The sequence below is a fragment of the Carassius carassius genome, chromosome 47 (assembly GCF_963082965.1).
Source record: "Carassius carassius chromosome 47, fCarCar2.1, whole genome shotgun sequence".
NCBI lineage: Eukaryota > Metazoa > Chordata > Actinopteri > Cypriniformes > Cyprinidae > Carassius > Carassius carassius.
In genome coordinates this window covers 3,071,856-3,099,091 of record NC_081801.1, presented here as the reverse complement: position 1 = coordinate 3,099,091, position 27,236 = coordinate 3,071,856, and the positions used below count along the sequence as shown (strand labels likewise).

The following is a 27,236-nucleotide window of genomic DNA, read 5'->3' as shown; positions in this document are numbered from 1 at the left end:
AAAAGCAACTTTTAATATTCATATCAGTGAAACATATTTTGTAGCCTACTCAAAACAAACTAAACACAGACAAGCCTTTCATTTGCATATGGAAACCAGGAATTTATATGCAATTCTATGCAAAACATAACAAGTAAGCAATCTCAGACCCATCACACTATGATCTCATTCATATAGGCCTATGCAGTATTCACGGTCTACAAATACTGAGGAAAACGCACCTGCTAGCTTAAATGCTATTTAAATAGTCATAAGTGTGACTAATGGATTTGCAACTGCACAAATATTCCATGTAATCTCACAATTAATAAGGTCATTAAACTGCATGCAGAGTATTCAAAAAATGTTTTGAAATAGTTTAAACTGAGTCACTGCTGTGACTTGCCAAGTGTTCATTTATATAACGCTAAATAAATCCAGTGCACTTTATTCCAAACAAAGGCACACTGTTCACTAAACAGCGGTAAGATTGCATAAACACAGAAAGGTACATGACAAGCAGTTTTAAATGCAAGCATGTGAAAGGAATGATTGTACCTGTGCTGATGGTTCTTCTGAATACAGCTTCAAGGAATAAATCCCAACTTCACTCATTTGTTTTTAAAAGAGCAACATACTGCAGACCGACTCCACACTGACAGGGAAAGAACAACATCTCTCGCTCTCAAACACTGGTGACACATCAGAGGCAAATTACTGCGTCCCCTCAGCCAATCAGAAGAGGGCTGAATGAGAGCCACAGAGATGATGTCACTGAGCAGGTTCCTCTCGTCCTGCCTTCAGGCCAGCGCTCTCTCTGTTTTTCTCTCCTCTTGTTCTGCCGCTTTTCCTCATTCAAGCTCATGCTAATGGACATTTAAATATTTTCCCCTGCTGTGACTAGTTTCACAACAGAGTCCATGTTCGCGTTTTCACTCTCTATCACAGGTTTAGTGTGTCAGTGTATGATAAATCTTGTGTAGAAATAAAGGGTGTATATTATATATACACAAAAGGCCTAATATTACTTAATTAGATGATGCGGAGTTAAAAAAATATCAATAAAACACAAGCACGCAACGCACAGTTTTTTTCACAAAATAAGAATTACAATTTTTAAGCAAGTTTTTGCCACTGAAAATAAAAAACATACAAAAAGATAATTGCAACTTTTTATTAATGCAGAATTGCGAGAAAATTCAATTCTGAGAAAAAAGTCAGAATTGTGAGAATAGTGAGATATGAATTCAGAATTCTAACTTTTTCTCTCACAAGTTTAAATTTCTCAATTCTGACTAAAGTTCCTGCTACAGAATTAAAAAATTAATTGTGGCTTTATATCTCACAATTCAGACTTTTCATCTCTTCTCAGAATTGCTTGTTAAAATCTGAGTTCATATCTCAAAATTCTTTTTTTTCTTCTCAGAATTGGTAAGGATTGAATTGTAAGATATAAACTTAGAATTGTGAAGGAAAAAAGTCAAATAAGTCGCATTGCCTTTTTATAATTTTTTTTAAAAAAGTATACCATGGTGGAAACTGGCTTCCAAATGTATCAGCTTTAATGCCCTAATAAATCAAAAAAAAAAAAAAGCTGTCAAATATGATAAAGGTTAGGTTTTAATGACAAGTAGTAGTATATTTAAAATGTATGTATTTAACTTACAATCTGCAAAGAGTGAAGAAAGTGGAAATCAGGATAAGGCATTAAATAATTAGTCTTCAGAATCATTCATGTTGACATGCATGTGAAAATGTTAAAAATTGAACAAATATTTATACTGTAATCTGACAGCAGGAACTGTGCCTTTGTGTCAGTTTTTTTTTCTTTCTGATTAAGGGAAACAAAAATGCTACAAAATGCATCATAATTCATGAGAAAGTGTGACGTGCTCGAGCAAGACTGCCTCTATTTTTCGAATTAGCAGCCTAAAATGAGTATAAAAAGCAGCATTGGATTTCATTCAGCAGGCTCTTGGATTTCTCTAACAGGTGGGAATAAGGGAAACCCGTCCTATTCCACACCTGTTTTGAATCCTTCGCCCTGCATCTGTGTGTGAGCCGCCCGTCACCATAGAAACATACAAACTTTGACCACCACAAGTGGAGGAGGGTGTTCACATCACAGAGGGGAGTAAGAAGTAATGAACAGCTCTGGGTTAAAATTACAGACTGAGATGTTCCCATCGGATGCTGCAGTAATGATAGTGATAGACTCTGATAGTGTCCCAGCTACACCTTCCAGCCTCATGTATTTGTTTTCCCTCCTTGAAACAACAGAATAACAGCTAATAAGAACATATTTGATGTTAATATACATTTGAAAAAAAAGATTTTTGTATGGTTTTCCAGCAAATATATCCAATTATCTTTACTGAATTTACATTTCTTTGGATGTAACTTGCATTTTCTTAACCTTTTCTCTTTCTTTTTTTATTTTTTAAATAAATGTTTATTTATCCTTTAAAATAAAAAAACTGAGTATTTAATTTTATTTTTCTCAAATCATGAAAATATATATATGTCATAATACTAGAAAAATAAATCTAAGATTTTATTTTATTTATGTTTTATTTTTATTAATCCTTATTAATAAGGATGTTTAGACAAACCAGACAAAATGACAATTATTTTATGCAGTGAAGCATAAAAAGAAAGAATACATGTATCATTAAATAAATTAATAAATCATTAAAATTATTAATCAATTAATAAGTTTATGAATGAATGAATTAATTAATTAATGCATCCATAAATAACAAAAATGAAATAAGCTCATAAACAATGACTTAATAATTAAACAAATAATGTAAATTAATAAAAAGATAAAATAAATAATTAAATAGATGAATAAATAAACTAATGAATAAATTAATAGGTTAATCCATAAATAATACAAATGATGTGTGCATGAATGAATACATACATAAAAATGAATAAATAAATAAATAAATAAATGACTGAATGCATAAATGGATTAATAATCAAATAAAATCCAAAGTGATTTTTGAAGACTGTCATTAAAATCAATGGATTTGAAGCGTTCTCAGACACAGTGTAAACTCTCATGTATAAAAGTCATAGAAAAATTTGGTCTCGACTCACTAACTCTTCTTCAAACACTAGTTCTGGTTCTGCTTTAGCTCCATGCAGTTATCTCACAGCAATCAAACAGCCAAAGCTTTGTACAAAGCAATTAAATATTTTTTCTCCAACTCTCTCTCTATTTCTCAGTGTTTCTGACAACTTCATCAACAGGACAAATGAAAGGCCACACAGTAAACACTGTTTGTTTAATGCACAAGACAATCTCTCTCTCTCTCGCTCTCATTTGTATAGTGGTCTGGCAGAGTGCACCGAAACGCATTACGCAACATCACAAGCAGTGTAACTGCCATAATAATACTGATCCATTTGCCTGTGTTGATATAAAAAACAACAAAAAACACAAAGGTGCCTGCCAGTATCTAATGCCCCATTCAGCCCATAATAAAACAGGTCCACATAATATGCATGTGATCAGTTTCAGTATGTAAAGGTTCAGATGTCCAGATACACGTGTATGTGTGTGTGTGTGTGAGTGGTCAGGTAAAGCCTCACCTACTGCATCATGTCTTATTAAACCACAGCCCTTGGTACACACACATGCACATGTTCAGGGTATGACACACGTGCAAATGTTTAATTAAGCACTGAGTGGACATAATTAAATCCTAATTCACTCCGGCTTCATGCACACACACACACACACACACACACACACACACACACGAAGGTCTTGGTTGCGTTTCACATCTCTGGACAGGTCTGTTACTGTGTTTGCCAAAGTCAACCAACTAGTTATTTTCAATAAGAAAGGTTTAGTTTTGGGTTGATCTAGATATTTTGCTAACACTTGAGGCATTTATATGCAATGCATTATAAAAGTATTTTTAATTAATAAAACACCAATTATGAAGCAACATATTTCTCACAATGCAATGCACTGGACTTGACCAGACTTCCATTTCTGATTTTTAACATCCTTATTTGATCGGACTGCCAAGAGTCAAAACATTTAAGACGTCATAAAAATTTATATACATATACACTATATAGCATATGCCGGTTGTTTGATTGTCTGTATTGTAAAAAGCGCTAAACAACTAAATTGGACTTGACATGGTGTTGAACTTTAATTGATATGAGGGCAAACTATCATTCACAAACAGAATATTGTGCACTATGCAGTAAACTAAGACGGAATCCATTCCAGATAGATCTTGTGTTTCTTTAGCCTGTAATTAGTCTTTCAATGAGGTGAGAGAGGATAAAGCAGAGAGAGAGAGAGAGAGAAGCGGGCAGGTGTTAGGCGGAGGCTCTTGGCACACAAGCATCATTTAACATGAAAGTGTTAAATATTTACAGCGTTCCTGAGTGTCACGTTGGGACAGGCTATCGGTTTTAGCACTAAGAAAGCTTTATTTCTCTCTCACACCCTCATAAAACAGGTTATGAAGGAGAAAAGGGGTCTGAGAAGGAGAGAGAGGGAGGGAGGTCTGGAAGAGACTGAAGCCAACAGAAAAGAGAAATAAGCTGTTCACATCATGTCTGAATTAATGCAATAAGTTTCTATGATATCCACATTAATGGTACATCTCTTACTGTATGGTCTCATTTGTTTAGGAGAAACATCTCAGACGAAGTTAACTTCTTCCATGTTGACTATACATTTACGAAAAGAGTGCTGCAGGAATGAGTCCTAAAACCCTGTCTTCCAAACCCGTAAAAGCTTTGCTTCTTTTCAGAACACAATTTAAGATATTTTGGATGAAAATCATGTGATTGTCCAAGTAAAGTAAATTACAGTCAAAGTCCAGAAAACTATGAAAGACATCATCAGAATAGTCCATCTGCTATCGGTGGTTCAACCGTAACATTATGAATCAATGAGAATACTTGAATGTACGCAAAGAAAACAAAAATAACTCAATGAATTCAACAATTCGTCTCCTCTGTGCAGCGTACGCTCTTCCGTCAGCCACGCTTCAAAATGTGTAAGAATCATAAACTCTCGCTGTTCACAGAGCTTACTTTCTGGAACAATCCAAAATCGGACGGAAAAATCCAAATAGCTTTTTCTTTTTCTTTTGAGGGAACGAACTTGCATATTGGCCTACAAAAATACATAAACTCTGCAGCACTTTATACATTTCAGCATTAGTTCAACGAAAAGTGTTAGTTTCAGGTGTCTAATTAATGGAAGATAAAGGTTTGAGGGAACCTGTTTGAAAACAGTCATTATTTTAGCAATTCCAAAGGATGCCACTAATGGTGCATAAACTACATGAGTCACCTTAAAGAAAGTGCAACATCTGTGCAATAATGACAGCACTACTTCATCAAAAATAATCATCTTTGCATGCAAAACCCCAAGCACATTAGTCACGAATGGTTATTTCTGCCTCTGTGAATCATTTACCTTTTACATACCTGTCTGATTCAGCAAAGGCCTCTGAATCCTTCATCTAATCTGGACTGAGACTTGATCGCTCCAAGCCTACATGTGAGCTTGAATCAACGCTCTTAGAAGTTGTTAATCAGCTGTAAGAGGCTTTGGGGACGCAACTAAAGATCTCCATGTTTATAGAGTCTGTTTATGTTCGTGAAGAACCTGATCTTTATATCCAAGTCAGTTGCACATCACTGTAACATCTGCGAAAACTGACGTTCTCCGACAGCTTCCTCCTTTGACACACAGTCCCAAGTCCTAGTCTAGTATAACACTTCCCGAATGGCAAGGTGATGATGTGATAGGCCACATGGGGACCGTTGCTGGGTCCACCAGGGTCTTTGAAACTTGACTATGACAGGCAAGAGATCACACAGAGTCAACACAGAAAACGGCCCCGGGAAAAGCAACTGAAGGAAACCTGGAGTCACCAAGAGTGTGTGTATGTGTGTAGAGTTCTTTTGTATATTCTTTTCCTTCTTCTCACCGATGGTTGACCTCTGGACTCATATGTAAATCAACATCCTCATTCACAAGATTGTGTTCACCGGTGATCTTTTATGGCAGAGCTCTGTGTATTCTATATACACTATTGGTCCAAAGTTTAAAAAAAAAAAAGATATCAGTAGTTCTTTTCAGCAAGGACGCATTAAATTGATTGAAAGTGACAGTAAAGACATTTATAATGCTACAAAAGGTTTCTATTTCAAATAAATTCGTTTTTTTTTTTTACTTTCTACTCACCAAATTATCCTGGAAAAAAATGCATCATGGTTTCCACAAATATATGAAGCGACGACTGTTTTCCAACATCGATTATAATCAGAAATGTTTCTTGAGCAGCAAATCCGTATATTAGAATGATTTCTGAAGATCATGTGACACTGAAGACTGGAGGAATGATGCTGAAAATTCAGCTTTGCATCACAAGAATGCATTACAATTCAAAACATATTAAAATATAAAACTGTATTTTTGATCAAATAAATGCAGCCTTACACATGCAGCTCATGAAACCTTTCAAACCTGTTTGACCTACGTTCTTTTGCCAATTATAAATAAAGATATATTTTGAAGAACATTGGAAACCAAACAATATTTGACACCACTGGCTTTCATTGTGTGGAAAAAACATTCTTCAAAATATCTTAAGTAAATGAGGGATTTATTTGTATTTTTATTTTTTTGAATGAAGCCTGGAATTTTCCCGCCACACTAAAAACACTGTAAAGGCAGCCAATCAGATTGTAGCTTCAATTTGAGTCCGCCCTCAATATCTCCTCCCAAAATCTTGTTTCCTTCATACTCTATCTGTACATAGGAAAGGCAATAACTCTCTTTTCACATTTCTCCCGTGTTCTCTCACCTCTGATCTGGAGTCAGTCTGGATGAACGCGACACCAGCATCGTCCTCACACAACCAGGTGTGACACAATGCCTCCCATTATATAAGCATTATCCAGGCTGAGATGGGCCTTCTGTGTGTTTGAGTGTGTGTGTGCGCACCTCACTGTGTAAATTGCAGTGTCAGATGTCATTGTCACCCCATGCCAAAGACTCACACTCGCTCTCAAAACGGTTTTCTCTTGAAAACTTACATACATAAATATTTATGTATAAATATAATAAATAATATTTTATAACAAATAAAAAAATAAAAATAAATAATGAGGTTTATTTTTATAATTGAAATTTAATTTCTCTACATTTCTCTACAATGCATTTGCAATTATTGTATTTTAGAAAATAACAGCATGTAAATAAACAAATGAATGAATAAATCTATAATGTAAATATAATATGTAAATATAATATAGATTATATTATATTAAATATAATTTACATGCTTTAAAATTAGTGAAAATTACAACAGCAAATTTTTTGCTTTTCTAGATTTCTCTACTATGCAGTTGCAATTATTTTATTTTAAGAAATAACAGCATTTAAATAAATGAATAAATACATATTAATTCTTAAAAAGGGGGTTAATCGCAACTACAAACTAAATAATTTAAGTGTCTTTGCAACTAATCAAACAATTAATTATGATTAATCAAACATTTAACAAAAACAAGAAATTAATTTTCTGAAGAAAATAAGAGGTGCTCGGTTTTGAAATAAAGAATACAGTTCGTTCAGATGTTTGCTTAACAGTAGTAATGATGCTTTTCTTAATAAATACAAATCAATATGTTAACTTAAGTTTTAAACACTTATCTTTTTTTTTCTCCTACACAGCAGTCTTTAGTAACCTGACAGGACAGAGTGCAAACTCTTAGTATTTTTTAAGTTAAATAACAAATGTGCATTAAACTTCAAGTGATAGTTCACCCAAAAATGAAAATCATATAAAAACATAAAATAAATATCAAAATGTAATATGTTAACCCTTACATACATATTTTTTAAAAACACTAACAAGTGAAGTATCAGTTTTAGCCCCGGATGGCTGAATAGTTCTTCAGATCACTGTGTACCAGCACTGAAACCACAACACATGCGATGCTGTAAACCACACGCCATTGCTCACTCCTGTGAGAACACAGGCGTCTTTGTGTTGTCAGTGATGCCAGTGCTCTGTAACCTATATCTGTGTGTGTGTGTGTGTGTGTGTGTGTGTGCTCAGCCCCGCCCCCTAGAGGTCTCGCCATACACGTCCTCCTGTCACCATGGCAACGCTCCACACCTGCCAATTTCACCTGTAACTCAGGCCCATATCATGTGTCAAGCATCGCTCGCATGTGCTCTCAAAAACAAAACTCACGCTTTTACCGGGTCGACAGGCCACAGGTCTAATGGCAGCATTAGACCATATGTGAGTCTTTATCAGAAGGAGATATATAGATATATATAATTTTGAATAAAATAAAATATGTTTACTATTTAAAATATCTGTTTTCTGTTTGAGTATGTTTTAAAATGTAATTTATTCCTGTGATCAAAGCTGAATTTTCAGCATCATTCCTCCAGTCTTCAGTTTTTTTCCCCCAGAATTCGTCTTACTTTTAATTTAAAAAAGCATAAGCCACCAGACGCTGTGCATAGTGATTTAACTCTACAAAGGTGCTTCTATTGCAACAGAAATGTAATAAAAGTTCAATAGTTGCAAAACAACTTATTAGCCACTTAGTAACACCATAAACCCCTACAAAATGCACAGAAATGTGCAATAAAACAGTCACGAACAACTGTATTGCAGACTTGCCACATTAATAGAGAATTCAGCTGATGTTCTTCTAAATGTTATGTTCAAACATCATTACATTTGTTTAATAAAACCACTGGTCAACAAGTGTGAGTGAGGAGAGACAGGAAAGACTTGCATTTACAAAGAGCATTTGGAAATAATCAACTAAAAAAGCTATCTCAGGATCTACAGCTCTGCTATCCTGTCAATAAACTATTATAAATAACCTAAATGGACATGGAGTTTTTTTGTTTTAAGTAATTAAACTTTTTTTTATTCATCAAGGATTCATTAAATGGTCAAAAGTGACATTAAAGACATTTATAATGTTACATAAGATTTCTATTTCAAATAAATGCTGTTCTTTTGAATGTTTTATTCATCAAATTATCCTGGAAAAATGTATCAGTGTCCACAAAAATATGAAGCAGCAAAACTTTCAACATTAGTGATAATCAGAAATGTTTCTTGAGCAGCAAATCAACACATCAGAATGATTTCTGAAGATCATGTGACACTGAAGACTGGAGGAATGATGCTGAAAATTCAGCTTTGCATCACAAAAATAAAAAAACATTTTAAAATATATTTAAACAGAAAACAGATATTTTAAAAATTAAAAATATTTTATGGTCGGCAGGTTTTATTGTATTTTAAATCAAATAAATGCAGCCTTGGTAAGCTTTTTAAATAACAAAATCGATAGAAATAAATAAGTAAGTAAATTCAGGCTTGGTGTGCAGAAGAGACTTCTTTTAATGATCTTATAGAACCCAAACTTTTGGACAGTAGTGTATGTAAACAATTAACAGCCCCAGAGCACTATGGGACTGAAGTGAGCTGCTCTTGGTCTTACCTTCGCACCGTGAGCCGCAGCGTTTTGTACGATCCTTTAACAAGAGATATGGCCTCCTGCCTCCATCCGCTCAACTCCAACTCATTAATGATGACCACCTCGTCTCCCACCTGCAGGGGGTGCTGCAACAGAGACGCCTTCCCGCCCTCCTCTACCTGCGGGACGTTAAGAAAACACACACAAACAGACCGTGAGCGCTCTGTGCAGTAACAGACAGAGGCTACGAGGGCTCGACAAACTAAATTAAAACCACATGGACGCTCAGAGCCCCCAGTAAAACCAACCAGAATTCAAAGAATGTTTTCTTTGGACCTTTACACCTACACATTCGCTGAGTCCCCAGACACTAATATTTTGGTCACACAATCTCTCGTCCAGGTCGGCCCGGACAAGTTATAAAAAGCTTAGCAACATCCTCCCAACAGAATGTCACTGTGCACCTAAGAGGACTCCATTCACTCTTTTACTTCTTCTAAACAATACACTGAGCACAGGGCATTATTCGTGCACAGGAAATGTAATGATTAGATATTACAAACACAAAGAAACCTCTGTCAATCCCAAGTAGCATCTCACAGAGGACAAAGAAAGACAGAATTGGTTAGATAAGATCGGTTAATGCACTCTTTTCTTGAACTCTTGAAAGCAGGTACTGGGTTTTTCAGGTGTATTTGTTTTGACGACGGATCTCCAATACACTAAAGAAAAGTCCTGTGGTGTGACAGTAAAATATTCCCCCTGGAAACCGATGTATTTATGTACATGTGACAAATTCAGAGGAATAGTCTGGATTTCAATGATCTTGTGATTTGTGTCAAAGACGTTTAAATAGAGTTTCTATAAATGGCGCTCTTTGGAATTTCTTTTTTAAATAAGAAATGTTGCATTGGCAACTAACTGAAATTAAATAAGTTTAAGCTGAAGTACTAAAATTACTAAAATCAAAATTGAAATAAAAATTAAATCGAAATATACTAATTTTTTTTAAAACTTACAATGACAAAAGCACAAAACAGGATTTATTCATATTAAAAATAAGATAAAGCTAACTATATTACTAAAAGGTGAACTAAATGTAAGATCAGAATAAACTTTAGACTAATAAAATTAATAAAATTTGAACTAAAATCAAGTTAAATAAATAAAGCACAAACATTAACATTTTTACAAATAAAAATAAAAGCCAATTCAAAATATTAATAAATGCTATTAGTATATAAATGATAAACATGTTCCAGGACTGAAAAGGATGTAGAAACTCCCCCTCTGTAAAATCTCATCTCTGACTTTGTTTAGGACTTGTTTGAAACAAAATACAGAAATAGCCAAAACGATTAGTTAGCATGAAGCAAACCACAAACAGTGAGTCATTAGCTTTGCTTTAGTTCTGTCATATACATTATTATTAAAATTCAGCACTTAAATTGAATGTCAAGCCATATTTATTTGGATAGAGATTTCCTAATAAATATTTTTTGAAAGTAGCTTACAGGAATGTATAATGTAACAGAACGTCATACAATATAGTGTCTATAATGTCCCTACTGAACAGTTTCATCAAAAACTTGAAATTACAACTTTATTTAAAAGCTGAATGAATAACTTTATAGTTCCTGTGCCAAGTATACTTACTTGGGAATAAAATAATAATAATCATAATTATAAAGAAATGTAAACTTGGATACAAATGAAAGTAAAATAAAAAGTACTAAAATTACTAAAACTGAAATACAATTTAAATAAAGATTAATAGAAATAAATAAAAAAATAAAATTGACAAAAGCGTAAATTTTTCTTACTAAATCTGAAATAAAATAATTATTAATAAATTTAACAATTTATAAAAAATATTATATTTAATTATATTTATAATAGATATAATAATAATAAATGAAAACGTCTCGGTTACGTACGTAACCCTCGTTCCCTGATGGAGGGAACGGAGACGTTATGTCGAATGACATATGGGGTCTCACTTGGGAGGCCAATCATCTCTGAATTTAAGAGAAAACGCCAATGAAAATTGGCTAGTGGATTAACACACCTGAGCCACTCCCCGAGCCTACATCCTACCCGTAGGGAGGTGACATGTGGATATACCGATATGGACTGACCCAGGGGGCAGTACTACATATGGAAGGGGTCTCTGAGGCAGGTCCTACCTTGGAGTAGGGATGGAACGGCTGCCAGAAGAGACTGACAGAACGGGTCTGTCAAGGGAAGACACGGGTTTGCCAAGAAGGAAACCTTACCGTGGAAGAAAACACATATGGGATTACCCGTAGGGAACCAACCATATGAACACTTAGCCCAGTACAGGGGCTGACCGGAACTCCGGGCATGCTAACGCCAGTACTGGGCCTGGCGAAAGACTGCTCCACCAAGTCTGACTGCCGAGGGTGCTGGAGGACGCTCGACCAGGGTACGCCAACCGGGGAACTCTGCTGGGAGAAGAAAGGCGCTCACATCCCCGTGTTAGGGGGAATGGCGCAGCAAGCTTGACACCGAGCCAGCCCTTCCCGCCAATTACCTGTTACCCAACACACAGGAAGAAACTGGCTCTACACGGAGGTTGTAAAACCTCGCAAAGGTGTTAGGTGTCGCCCAGCCCGCATCGACAGATGTCTGCCAGAGAGGCACCGTGCGCCAGCGCATAGGAGGAGGCCACACTCCGTGTGGAGTGGGCCCTCACCCCCAGGGGACACGGCTCGCCTTGGGAATGGTAAGCCAAGGCGATGGCCTCAACTATCCAGTGGGCCAACCTCTGCTTAGAGACAGCCTTCCCCTTCTGCTGACCTCCAAAGCAGACCAGGAGCTGCTCAGAGCTTCTAAAGCTCTGGGTGCGGTCCACGTATATGCGAAGCGCTCTTACGGGACACAGCGACGCCAAGGCTGGATCTGCCTCCACCTGTTCACCACCTGGTCTCGGAAGGGAGTGGTGGGAACCTTGGGCATGTATCCAGGCCGAGGTCTCAGGACAACGCGAGAGTAGGCCGGCCCGAACACAAGGCACTCTTCACTTACCGAAAATGCTTGGAGGTCCCCGACCCTCTTGATGGAAGTGAGCGCGATCAGGAGCGCTGTCTTGAGAGACAGGAACTTAAGCTCGACTGAATCCAGCGGCTCAAAGGGACCCCTCCGAAGTCCCGCCAGGACAATAGAGAGGTCCCAGGAGGGAATCAGGGGTGTCCTAGGAGGATGTAACCTTCTGGCACCCCTCAGGAACCTAACGATCAGGTCATGCCTCCCCAGGGACCGGCCATCCACTGCATCGTGATGGGCTGCAATGGCAGCCACATACACTTTCAGGGTGGAGGGTGACAGCCCACGCTCCAACCTTTCTTGCAGGAAAGAAAGCACGACTCTGACCGGGCATCTCCGGGGGTCTTCTCGGTGAGAAGAACACCAATTCGTGAACAGACTCCACTTCAGAGCATAGGCCTGCCTCGTAGAAGGGGCTCTAGCCTGAGTGATAGTGTCTACCACTGCTGGGGGCAGATCACTTAGGTCTGCCGCGTCCCATCCAGAAACCACACGTGGAGGTTCCAGAGATCTGGACGCGGGTGCCAAATGGTGCCAAGCCCCTGAGAGAGAAGGTCTCTCCTCAGGGGGAAGCGCCAGGGAGGGGCTGTCACGAGGAGCATGAGTTCCGAAAACCAGGTCCGGGTGGGCCAATAAGGCGCAACCAACAGGACCTGTTCCTCGACCTCCCTGACCTTGCACAGTGTCTTTGCGAGCAGGCTCACTGGGGGAAATGCATACTTGCGTAAAGCCCGAGGCCAGCTGTGTGCCAGTGCATCTGTGCCCAGGGGGGCCTGGGACAGGGAATAGTACAGCTGGCAGTGGGAGGACTCGTGGGAAGCAAACAGGTCTACCTGGGCTTCCCCGAATCGACTCCAGATCAGCTGGACCGTCTGGGGATGGAGTCGCCATTCCCCGGGGAAAGTGAGCTGTCATGAAAGCGCGTTGGCTGCACGATTGAGCTCCCCTGGGATGTGGATAGCGCGCAGCGACTTGAGCCACGTCTGACTCCAGAGGAGGAGATGGCGGGCGAGTTGATACATGCGACGTGGTCGTAGACCGCCCTGTCGGTTGATGTACGAAACAGCCGCAGTGTTGTCCGTGTGGACCAACACGTGCTTGTCCAGCAACAGCGGACGAAACAGTCGTAAAGCTAGATGCACTGCCAGCAACTCCAGACAGTTGATGTGCCAAAGCAGTCGAGGTCCTGTCCAGGACCCCGAAGCTGCCTGCCCGTTGCATGTCGCGCCCCAGCCCGAGTTGCAGGCATCTGTTGTGACAACAACGTGTCGCCCGTAAGGCGAAGTCAGTCGCCGTGCGCAGCTCCTGCATCAACCCCGGGTCGGTACCACCCTACGCCTTGGCTTGGTGTACCTGCAGGATAGCCATGGCATGCAGGGCGGAGGCAGCTTGGCCCGCGGCACTGTAAGCCTTGGCAGCGAGCGCGGCCGACAGTTTACAGGCCTTGGACGGGAGACGCGGACGATTCCTCCAAGTGGCGGCGTTTTGTGGGCACAGGTGCACCGCAACCGCTCTCTCCACCTGGGGAACATCCACGTACCCCCTGGCTGCCCCGCCATCGAGGGTGGTGAGGATGGAAGAGGGAGACGAGCGGCTTCTGGCCGTGAAAGGGGCCGTCCACGACTTCGTCACCTCTTCATGCACCTCCGGGAAGAAAGGCACCGGAGCAGAACGAGGTTGTGAGCCGCGTCCCGCGCCGAGAAACCAATCATCCAGCCGCGAGGGCTCGGGACTGGGCGGTGTAGTCACCTCCAGCCCGATACTCACGGCTGCCCGGGCAAGCATGGCCGACAACTCCAAGTCAGATTCGGCAGCAGTGACAACACCCAAGGGGGACAGCCCCGCTGAATCCTCATCCTCAGAGGTCGATAACCCATCCCCCGATGCAGCGATCGACATCTGATCTTCGGGTGGCGCACCGAAAGACACGCTGGGACCGCCGTGAGACGGCCCAGCAGAATCAATCGGCAGCTGCACGGGACAGGCGCTGCGGGAGGAGTGAGAGGTCCGTGGGACGTGGCCCGGCGGAGAAGCTCTCACTGTAACCCTCAGATCTCCCAGAGCGCCAGCCGGCGGTCCTCTGCTCGAGCCAGAGAAACCGGGACGGGTGGCGACAGAGGGGTCTGCTGCACTCCCCTTGAGGAGTGAGAGACGCGATCGCAGCGCTGCCATGTTTATACGCCCACAGTAGACGCATGAATCATCCACGAGCGCAACCTCAGCGTGTTGGACGCCCAGACACTGCAGACAACGCTCGTGACCGTCCACCGAAGACAGGAAACGACCGCATCCAGAAGGACACGGACGCAACGGCATCTTGAAAAAGACGCGAATCGCCCGTGATTTGCTCTTTTAGAAAACTGTCTCTTTTAGCCGAAGCGCCCAGGGGAATCGCCGTCACAGGGACACCGCGCCGCCACACCGACCAGGAACAGCTTCTTTAAAACAAAGATGAATGGCTTTGTAGTGACTGCTCTCATCGACTACTCTGCTCCGAAGCAAAAATCTAATGAGTGGATGCACCTGTCGCCCTATTTATACCCGTGGCTCGGGGAGTGGCTCAGGTGTGTTAATCCACTAGCCAATTTTCATTGGCGTTTTCTCTTAAATTCACGCTGTCACAAGGAGCATGAGTTCCGAAAACCAGGTCCGGGTGGGCCAATAAGGCGCAACCAACAGGACCTGTTCCTCGACCTCCCTGACCTTGCACAGTGTCTTTGCGAGCAGGCTCACTGGGGGAAACGCATACTTGCGTAAAGCCCGAGGCCAGCTGTGTGCCAGTGCATCTGTGCCCAGGGGGGCCTGGGACAGGGAATAGTACAGCTGGCAGTGGGAGGACTCGTGGGAAGCAAACAGGTCTACCTGGGCTTCCCCGAATCGACTCCAGATCAGCTGGACCGTCTGGGGATGGAGTCGCCATTCCCCGGGGAAAGTGAGCTGTCATGAAAGCGCGTTGGCTGCACGATTGAGCTCCCCTGGGATGTGGATAGCGCGCAGCGACTTGAGCCACGTCTGACTCCAGAGGAGGAGATGGCGGGCGAGTTGAGACATGCGACGTGGTCGTAGACCGCCCTGTCGGTTGATGTACGAAACAGCCGCAGTGTTGTCCGCAGTGTTGTCCGATAACCCATCCCCCGATGCAGCGATCGACATCTGATCTTCGGGTGGCGCACCGAAAGACACGCTGGGACCGCCGTGAGACGGCCCAGCAGAATCAATCTGTAGCTGCACGGGACAGGCGCTGCGGGAGGAGTGAGAGGTCCGTGGGACGTGGCCCGGCGGAGAAGCTCTCACTGTAACCCTCAGATCTCCCAGAGCGCCAGCCGGCGGTCCTCTGCTCGAGCCAGAGAAACCGGGACGGGTGGCGACAGAGGGGTCTGCTGCACTCCCCTTGAGGAGTGAGAGACGCGATCGCAGCGCTGCCATGTTTATACGCCCACAGTAGACGCATGAATCATCCACGAGCGCAGCCTCAGCGTGTTGGACGCCCAGACACTGCAGACAACGCTCGTGACCGTCCATCGAAGACAGGAAACGACCGGACAGGAAACGACGCATCCGACAGGAAACGACCGCATCCAGAAGGACACGGACGAAACGGCATCTTGAAAAAGACGCGAATCGCCCGTGATTTGCTCTTTTAGAAAACTGTCTCTTTTAGCCGAAGCGCCCAGGGGAATCGCCGTCACAGGGACACCGCTGTACCGCGCCGTCACACCGACCAGGAACAGCTTCTTTAAAACAAAGATGAATGGCTTTGTAGTGACTGCTCTCATCGACTACTCTGCTCCGAAGCAAAAATCTAATGAGTGGATGCACCTGTCGCCCTATTTATACCCGTGGCTCGGGGAGTGGCTCAGGTGTGTTAATCCACTAGCCAATTTTCATTGGCGTTTTCTCTTAAATTCAGAGATGATTGGCCTCCCAAGTGAGACCCCATATGTCGTTCGACATAACTCGTAGTGACCGACAGATAGGGAACTTAAGTTAACATTTTTAAGTTGAAGTGCTAAAATTAAAATAAAGCTAAATAGAAATATTTTAAAATATAACGAATAAAAATTATAAAAGCATGCAAAAATTACTAAAATTTAAATTGACAATCTAAAAACAGAAGCTAATTCAAAATATTAATAAATACTGTAATAGTACATAAATAATACTAAAGTAACACTAAACACCAGTAACACTGGGACTGACCATGCAAATCTAGCCTAGACGTATGACCTATTGAATATAAAATGTGACCATATTAATATGTCATCTAATATTTTATATGCTTACCAAACAACAGTAAGTCATTGTAATTGGCTTTGGATAAAAAAACCCTTCTAAATGATTAACAACCAATAAAACCAAAACAAACAGGTGGACAGCCAAGTGATTTCTTCCAAGAATAAGATTTGACCTCTGGTTTACTGTTAGCATTCCTTAACTGGAGACAATTCAGTGCCAAGCAAAAGAAGTCCTTCAGGAAGCCCTTTCAAGATAACACACAGAACAAACTAGCAATTCATTCTCCTTCTAAAGACATGCATTTGGAAATTGTCTCCAATTGTTCATCATTTCCTGTTAAAACCTGTCTTTCGCTTGGCTCTTTCCTGACGACGCTTGCTCTCAAAAGCCCTTCCATGAGCTGCTTCCTCACGGCATTCAAATCACGACATATTCAGAATAATCGTACGAGCAAGCATATCTTCCCTTTCACCGGTTACTGAGTGTAAAGCTGGCCAGCTTAAAGAAAGGATGGCTAGTGGAGATTTACTTAACACTCGGCCTCGGGCCATCAATGGAAGTGTTTAATTGTGGATGTGCTGCCAAGACGGTGACAATGAATCCATTAATATGTAACTGAACAAAGCATCTAATTCTCTTAACCTTATTTTAACCCCCGACTTCCTGGGGTTCAGGCCGCTCTTAGCTTGTCTTCTAGTGTCCACACTGTAAACAACACAGTGCATTCTGAAACGGACGGATAAAAGAGCAGCTCCTCCGAAGAGCAGAATCAGTATTCAGGACTACATAAAGTATGGTTGGAATCGCTATGTAGGGTTTTTTTTTTGACCATCTCTCTTTTGTTCTTTTGCAGGCTCTTGCAAATTCTGCCGCTGACATTCCGCTCTCTCTCTCTCTGTTGGGTCTTTGCCAGAGGCCTGGGCTTTATCCTGCTCTGCATTTGCCTGCTCTCAACAAGAAGATGAAGGGGTATGGACAATGTGGGGGGTCAGAGAGAGAAGAGATGTTTGGAATAAGATAAAACCACTGCATATTATTCAGAGTGGCATATTATTCATGCTGTTTTTGCAGTATGCAGTAAATATCAGGGTTTGGGAAGCTACTTGTAGTATAGGTAGTTCAACTACAGTACAGCAAGTCTTTTTAAATACAAAATAAGATACATCACCTGTTTATTTATCTCATTTTATTCAGTAAGGATTCATTAAATTAATGAAAAGTGACAGTAAAGACGTTCATAATGTCACATAAGCTTTCTATTTCAAAATAAATGCTGTTCTTTTTAACTTTCTATTCATCAAATAATCCTGAAAACATTTTTCACAAAAATAAAGCATCAGATTTCAAACAGAATTAATGCTGCATAAGTATTTTACGTAAGTATGTACTTTGATAATACACTACTGTTAAAAAGTGTTTTTTTTTTTTCTGAGTACATTCATTGAGCAAGGATGCGTTGAATTAATCAAAAGTAAGTAAAGGCATTTATAATTTTATATACTGTAAATGCTGTTCTTTTAAACTGCATCACAGTTTTACAAAAATATGAAGTAGCACAACTGTTTTCAATATTGATGAAAATAATAAATGTTTCTTGAGCAGCAAATCCGCATTTTAGAATGATTTCTGAAGGACCATGTGACACTGAAGACTGGAATAATAAATAACATTATATAAGGTATAAATTACATTTTGAAATATATTTAAACAGAAAACAGTTATTTTAAATAGTAATAATATTTCACAATATTTGTAATTTTACTATATTTTTAATCAAATAAATGCAGCTTCTGTAAGACATTTTCTAAAACATTGTCGATACAATTGCATCATGATATCACTGACCCCTTGGTACTGTTACTATAAATGATGTTTGCATTTGCATGTAATATCTAACATCTAAATGCATATCTAAATTCATAATTAGCTTCTAGGTTGATATATAGAAAAAACGTCTGCCAATTTTCTACAAGTAAAATAATAAAATTGAAAGAGTGTCATAAATGTCTAAAAAGCATGTTTAAAAAATTAGCGCACTTACAATTTTATTCTTGCATGCTATTTAGGACAAACAACATGCAAATTTGGATAGATCCAGGCAGATCCATCCACCAACAGTTAATGTTGACACTGCCACACACACTCAAGAGTAGATCTGAGTGTGAGGCGCTGAAAGAAGTCCATCGGTGACATTTACACCACCCATAAACCCCGAGACTTCGCTCTATCTCTCCCTCTCACCCTTTCGTCCGTCACTCTTCCTCTGTATAACTCCTCTGTCTCACTCCCCAGATAAGAGCAGCTCTCAAGGCCTATAGCTCCACTTCATCCTTCCTCCTTATCTCCGGTTTCATCCAGGCGTCTTAACCACAATCCGGGGCCGTATTGTTGCCATGGTTATGGTGACAAGCTCTTAAAGGGAGAGAGAATGGCCGTGGCTGTTGTTTGCGTCCTGCTCACTATTCAGCACAACACACTTCACAGCTCACTACGACACACAACACACTGCTCAGCATTGAAAACAAGACACTGCTTTACAGCACGCAACAGAAAGCACGCTATTCAGCGTGACACACATTACAAAAGACCACATCAGACCATACTGCAGCAGTATGTTAGTTCACGCTCATGGGACAAACTACAGACAGATGAAGTACGTCTCCTTTTGAGACAAGAACAGACTGCTTAATTCTGGCTAAAACTTAGAAATGCAGCTGCTTTACAAATCACACACTGATTCTGTGTATTGTATGTATGTACTTTGCTGGTGATGGTATAATATCCTTCTGTGCAAAAGTTTTGGGTTAATAAATAAAACGTTTATTCAGCAAGAATGCATTAAATGAATAGTTCACCCAAAAATTTGAATTCTGTCATCATTTACTCACCCTCATGTCGTTCCAAACCTGTATGAGTTGCTTTCTTATGTTGAACATAAAAGAAGATATTTTGAAGAGTGCTGGTAATCAAACAGTTGGTGGTTCCCATTGACTTCCATAGTAATTTTTTTTTCCTACTCTGGAAGTCAATGGGAACCACCAACTGTTTGATTACCAGCCATCTTCAAAATATCTTCTTTTATGTTCAACATAAGAAAGCAACTCATACATATTTAATTTTCGGGTGTACTATCCCTTTTAATTGATCAAAAATCACATTAAAAGGCATTTATAATGAAACAAAAGACTTTCGTTTCAAATAAACACAGTTCTTTTTTTTATTCATCAAAGAATCTCAAACAGAAACATTGTATGATGGTTTCCATTAAAATATTAAGCAGCACAACTGTTGATACAAAATGTTTCTTGAGCAAATCAAAGCATATTAGAAATGATTTCTGAAGGATCATGTGACACTGAAGACTGGAGGAATGATGCTGAAAATTCAACATTGCATCACAGGAATAAATTATATTTCAACATATATTACAATAAAAAAAAAAATTTTAAATGGCAATAATATTTCACAATATTACCGTTTTTACTATATGTTTTTAAATCAAATAAATTGTGTTAGATTGTACTTTTTTCATTTGTATCGAAATACAATTCGTTATTACTTCACTTTTAAATCAGTTTTATTTAAACATTAGTAATCTCAAAGTGGACTAATCTCAGGCAACATTTCGGTCTATCACTAAATAGTCACACAAATGCATCAGAAATACAATAGAAACAGTATGCAGTATTTTTGGCACACTGTGTTCACTGTACTATGATTTGGGACTTCTTGCATGCTATTTAGGATGCATACAATGTAAACTGGGATGCAGCCAAAGGGTTTATTCAGTCTGGATCTTTGATTCCAGGATAGACAGAATTTGAGGTCGGATTGGGCGTAGAGGGTACAGATCCACATCAACATCTGTTTCCAACAGAAAATATAATTGTAATCAATTCCTGTTTATGCAGTTGAACATAAAAGGTACTGTATAAACGCAGGAGAGCATAGGCTATGGGATCCCATTATCACGGCAGTAGCTAATCCACAAACTATCTGGATATTTTGTGTTGTTTTTCTGAGAGGCTAGAGAGAGAGATTGGAGTCATAACTCAAGACCAGAAATCCAGAGCACCAAATAAGGCAGGAAGGGGATCTCCTCTGCTTTTGCCTGTTTCCATCCAAGAATTACTCCCTGTTTAAGAAAAAACACCTCCAAACAAATAGAGCCATGCATTTTAATCAAACTAACCTTTCATATCAAGTTGTAAATCTACAATTTGGAACAATGTTCATATTACCAATAAAACGCAGGCTCCACAACGACTTTTATTCACTAATTATCTAGTTTCATCTATGTACTGATGCTTCAAAGAACCTAAAACACTGAATTTATGAGGTCAATTTTCAAAGAAGCATATAGTAACTCAAGAACAATCTAGAGCCTAAATGTTGAGTTTTTCTAAGAACCATTGAGTGCAAAAAACACTAAAACTAACGACTGTAGAAATTAGATAAATGTAATTAAAACCCCAGGAAATCACTCACCGTTTAAAAAGAAAACACCTCCAAACAAATACAGTCATGCATTTTAATCAAAATAACTTTTTATATCAAGTTGTTAACCTAAATTTTTTGTGTTAACTTAACCAATATACAGGTAAATACTTTTTAAAAGTGGTTTTACACTGTTTTAATGGAACATTTAATCTCCACAAAGACCTTTATTCTCATATTCTCTAGTTTCAGGTACCAATGCTCAAAGAAATCTAGAATTGAAAACACTATCAATCTCCCAAGGAACACATAGCAACTCAAGAACACAATAGAACCTAAATGGTGGGTTTTTGCTTTAACAACCCATTACTGAGTGCATGCAAATCACATCGAAGATCCTGACTTTAGAAATGGGATAAATTACATGATTAAAACCACAGGAAAGTTGAGTCTGGGGAAATTAATATTTCTACATGAGATCTTCCAGGATTAGTCACACAATGAGCTCTGGAATTTTTGTTCCATTTCATGATTGTAAGCACCTGCTAAAGTTCATGTCAAGTCTAATTATATTCTTTCTTTCGTTCCCAGAAAACAAATGTAGTTCTCCCCAACTGATAATTGGTCATGTACCACAAACATCCTGCTGCATGCATTTGGACTTGCATGATTCAAGACTTAGTAATCTCTTGTACAGCTAAAACACACACACACAAACACACACACACACACACACACACACACACACACAGGTCGAACATTCGAATATTCATTCTGCTCTAATTATTTGATAAATAAAAATGATATTCAAATTTCGCTTAAAAAAAAAAAAAAGTTCACAATAAAACCCAATTTAGGTCACTTTCTGTGATTCTCCACGGCATATTTGAAGATGTATGCAAGCAAAAAATAATTAATGAATGAATAAGGGGCCGTTCACATATGCCTAAAAACGTGTGGAAAATGCTAGGCGGGCCGCATTCTCCTTCTTTCCGAAGCGCTCCTAAGGCGTCTGCCGTTGCTAAGCAACAATGACGTGCTCTCTCCATGAAGACGCTGAAATTTCAGCAAAGGATAAATGGATTTGCAGCACATTTATTTCAAAATGGCAATCCATATACAGCTATGATCAGCTGTTCCTTCATCTTGGCTGAGCTTTCAACATTGTTACGGGAAAGGATGAAGCTGAATGTTTAGTTCTTGTCACATGACCTGCGGTGCGCTTGCGGCATTCTGAAAAGTTGAGATGTTTTTAACTCTATGCGGTGCGGACGCCCCTGAAAAATGGGCGCATCGGACCTCGTGCGCATCGCGACCGCGTCGCTTCCATTATGAGCGCGCATACCGCGCGCCTACATTGGAAATAACAAACTTGAGCGCTCAAAAGACGTGATATGTGAACGGTCCTCTAAGAACTGCGGTCTTCTATGGTACTTCAAATATGCCGTGGAGAATCACAGAAAGTGACCGATTTCAAGAACATTGTTGCGGCATCTCTCAAGCAACGAATAAACACCGCTAACTTGGAGAATGCAGTGAAAACTCCTCTTCTCGTGTCTGCCCTAGACCCTCGGCACAAACATCTCAGGTTTCTCGATGAAAACACGAGAGAAGTAAGGAAAAAAAATTTTTTTTTGAACATTATCAGAACATTTTCCTTGATGCGAGTGTTGCGGATGCAGCCGCCGCCACCAACGATGAAGAGGACGCAATGCCCACTCGTCGGAAGAGGCTGAGCCAGTTCTTCAGCGATGATTACAGAGAGTCCAGCCGAGATGAGTGGGAACAGTTCTTGCTGGAGCCATGTATTCCACCAGATGAGGATCCCATTCAGTGGTGAAACGAAAACACGAAGCGCTTCACAAAGCTTATTCGCTTAGCACACCGTTATTTGTGAGTCCCGCCATGTCTGTGCCGTCTGAGCGCGTTTTTTCCGCGGCCGGCCTTATTGTTAACAGACTAAGGAGCCGACTTTCCCCCGATCATGTTTACATGCCCGTATTTCTTAACAAGAACATGTAAAACAATAGAAAAAAAAAGCAATAAAGATTTGCTGACAGTTTAAAAGTTTCAAAGTTAAGTGTAGGCTATGTTCTACAATAGCCTAATTGCTGCAGGCTGCTTTATGTTTTTTCTTTGTTCACTTTTTTTTTTTGCTTTTAATCTGTACTTTTGTTTGTTTGCACGCATTGTTAAATGTTTTCAGCTACAAAACACGATGTGTAATGTTCAAGCTTATTGTAAGCTTGTTCAAAATGACGAAAACAATAAATGTTGCTGAAAAATAACGTCTGTCTCATTAAACTTAATTTAAATAAACGAATATTCGAATATTCGTTTTTTGTGAGCTCAAATATTCGAATGTGATATTTGTGGAAAACGCCCATCCTTAATCTTGGCATTTTCACTCTCTGGGATGTTTTCATTTCATTCCCATGTGTCTCCCTGACTGCAGTGCACTGATTAGCCGACATGACTGATCAGAACAGATCCACTACAGTGCAAAAGAGCTCATTCTGATCACAAGATCACAGATCAACCACCAGACCTGCTGTCAGGACTCACAATTCAGACCCGAATAGATGAATCCATTTTGATCAATACGACAGAAGTTCACAATTCCTCACCAAGCACTATAAAAAAGACGCCAGATTTTCATTAGAATGCCTCTTTCCATTAGGAACTTGCAAACTTTTTAACAAGCTTCATTGCAGTTGCTTATTTGTAATAAGTTAAACTAATGTCACTAGATAAGCTTATTGCTTCTGTTGGTTTACTTCTATGCTTGGAAGGAAATTAGTTATATTTCCTGTTTCCAAGGGAAAAAATACATGGGTCAGGAATCTCCGATTAATTATATTCCATCCCAGTGCTCCCACACATAGACTTTACTTGGGCGGGCCAGCCAGGTATATAAACATCTGCCCAGGTATATATGGACAAACATTTTTGCTTTTATAATTTTTTCCTTATACTTTTTTTTTTATCAGCCCAAAATAGTGAAACCATTCGCGATCGATTAACTAGTGATACATCTCCCCTCGCCCTACACATTTTGTATCTGCTCTAAAGTATATTTCAAATCTGTGGGAAGCACTGCATCCTCATCAAAATGACGTAATGATAAATATTTCTAATACTTAGGGTTGGTGACATAAAACCACTTAACAGTTTTTATTACTTAAAACCACACTGTTTTTGATACAAACTTGAATAATACTTCTAATATTTATCATTTTCACCTATCAGACAATGTAACAGATGAAAACAATCTCATAAACTCACATTTAAAGAGGGACTCAAGCCATCTAGGGATGAGAATATCAGAGACTTCTAAGTCACATTACCAAACCTTTGACTAAATTGTCAAAAAAGCCCACCGGCTATTGTCAATAGTGTAGCGATGCAAGAAGGTCAGCCCACATAGAAATCACTTTCAAACTAAGCAGATTTCTATTCGTCAACATGGTAAATCGGCGTAATCAATTTGAACCTGTTGCAAAATTTGTGTGGGGAAATCTTTCGATCCTCACAAAAAATTTGCGAGTGTGGTTTCCAATTGAAATGACTGGATTTTGCCAGTGAAAACTGCTGAATAAAATTAAATGTGACCACAACTTTACCTAGAACCTAGAAACCACCCAGAAAAGCCTAGCAACAACTCAAAAACCAACCTGAGAACGGCAACAACATTGGTGCATTGCCCACCATCAACTTCTACATTGGCAGAAAAACATATTAAATTAAATTACAAATATAAAAGCCCAAACTTATAAACTTATATTGATACAGGAAAATTTTTCCAAATATACCATTCTATAATTCCATTGCCTATTATTTTTATGCTCAGACTCCAGCCATGTGGGAGAATTAAACAGGACCATGTAAAAATGAATGTTTTATGAATGTAGCAGGTCGAAATCTGTTACTCACACTGGTCTGGATGTCACACCAAGAATCTGACCCATACTTAGCAATTACCATCTAGATGCCTGAAGGACGTTCCCTTTCATTAAGAAGTGTGTGTGATATACGGACCCTACAGTCAGCAGTCTGCTCTGCACCTTAAAGTGACCTCCATAAGTAAAATCCATAACCACAGCATGAGATGCATTTCAATAAATGCATTATTTTAATATATTATATTTTATTACTTTATGATGTAATATGACTAGCGTAAAAAAAAAAAACACACAGTGGTACCAAAACTCAATTGGATACTTATCTGAATGTCACTACATTAAGTGGCAGCTGTAAACCGTGTATATTTTCTCAGAACTAACTAAAGTCACATTTCAGAGCCATTTTTGCAATGACTTTTAATCTAACTGACAATAAAATAATTTTAGTGGATGTAAGAAGTTCGACAACCCTGATTTTGCCAAATTAGAAGATCATTGTGGATCAACATCAATCAATCAGAATAATTGGAAAAGGGCTGGAGTTCTGTAAGGTCTAGTTTCAGAGGCTTATACACCTCAACATATTATTTCCCTCTAGTTTAGTGGTATTAAATGGTTAGGGTTAAATTTAGGACTTAACCCTAACCATTTAATATCGCTAAGTTTAGGATTGTGATCGTTTGATAAAACTATTGTTGATGTTGATCCAGCAACATCACAGTAACATATAGATTTATAGACATGTCCCACTACCATTGAACTATCAAAAAACTGCCAAAATACTGTTTGTCTTTATTTTAAACAGTGTAAACAGTTTAAAACGTGTGCTTGTGAAATGTTCCACTTGGTTTGAAATATAATGGCATTCAGACTCTTCAAGTGTGACTTGAGTGTTGTATCACACCCTCTCTGGCATCTTACATTCACAAATTTCATTTCACTTCCAGCCACAAAGCATGAATCCCTCATTATGTTTCTCTCTGGCGTATAGGATAACATGCTGACTGACACATTGTGACCCTCTCAGGGCTGAAGCTGTAATATTCAGGTGACTGACACACACTTTCATCATCTGAAAGACAGGTGAGTAAGGTGATACTTTACCTTCGATATGATTAACGGCTCGTTGTGTTCAAGCCCACCTTTGAGCGTGAAACCCCAGGGCGCTCCACCCTGCAACTGAGCCTCGACGAACACGAACTTTCCCTTTTGGATCACGGCACTGTTGCTGCCTGGAAAACTAGTATCCATCGCTGGAATGTAGCGGGAAAAGAATGGACGAGGTCGCCGCTTAGTAACTCAGTCAACCAATAATCTCCGTCCAATGATGTGATGGGTCATTTCCTCGAATTACTTCATTCGGGATGATTTAACAATCCCGATTCTTGTTTCTAGCACCTAACGTTACCTTACATCCCTTACGTTAACGTTACCTGCCAGTCAGATTGAACGAGACCACAACTTTTCCAGGCTTTCCAAATAATTTACATTCGCAAATAAGCAGTCAAATCTGATTTCATGTACCACTTTTCCGGGCAGTGGTCTCACTTTTAAACTCCGTTTGTCAGCCCTTGCTCGCTTCCGACTTCATTTTTACATCACAATAGAATTTGATTCATTTCACTGCGTCCAAAGACAGAGCGCTCGCTCCCGCCGCGCGCTCAGATTCCTGTCAGGAAGAAGAATGTCCTGCGCGAGCTTACGAAATCATCGAATCGGTGCGAACCCGCGATTCAGCTTTTAAAATACATAGTCTTTAAGTTTCCTTTTCTTGTTGATGCGCTGAAACTCTCCGCAGCCACGGATGAGGGAGTCTGTGGTCGACCCCCGACACCTAACTTACTCCAGTTCATCGGAATCGCGGTGACGCGCATGCGCGAACTGTCCAAACCGCTCTACCAGAGTGAAATAATACAACAACCCCCGAAATCACGTAACGTTACTACAGTGTCTACGACCGAAACTGCTTGACATATTGTAGTCAAATCACCACTTCATCCTCCCACATTATGCAGAAAAAAAACATAAAAACAGACATACTCTTATAACAAGTCTGGTCAAGTCACCCGATTCATATTTCGAAGGACTTTGCACACATTCTGCTTT

The 27,236-nt window shown here is 39.8% G+C and overlaps 2 protein-coding genes across 8 annotated transcripts in view; one reads left to right on the top strand and one right to left on the bottom strand.

The window, feature by feature from the left end:
* Positions 1–27,236, top strand: part of LOC132130933 (calcium channel flower homolog) — a 364,794-nt gene that overhangs the window by 103,042 nt on the left and 234,516 nt on the right. The gene's annotated exons all lie outside the window — the stretch shown is intronic.
* LOC132130911 (protein Shroom3-like) overlaps positions 1–27,236 on the bottom strand; it is a 61,027-nt gene that overhangs the window by 33,494 nt on the left and 297 nt on the right. Inside the window, exons 2-3 of one of the 7 annotated variants that reach the window (XM_059542777.1) lie at positions 26,235–26,383; positions 9,514–9,668 (exon numbers count right to left, since the gene is read on the bottom strand). In XM_059542777.1, coding sequence (XP_059398760.1) covers positions 9,514–9,668; positions 26,235–26,381 — 302 coding nt within the window. In that variant the 5' untranslated portion in view covers positions 26,382–26,383. Of the gene's footprint in view, positions 1–537; positions 677–5,451; positions 5,636–9,513; positions 9,669–26,234; positions 27,227–27,236 lie in introns of those variants that run through there. The other 6 variants (XM_059542780.1, XM_059542779.1, XM_059542778.1 and 3 more) reach the window with 6 other exon arrangements.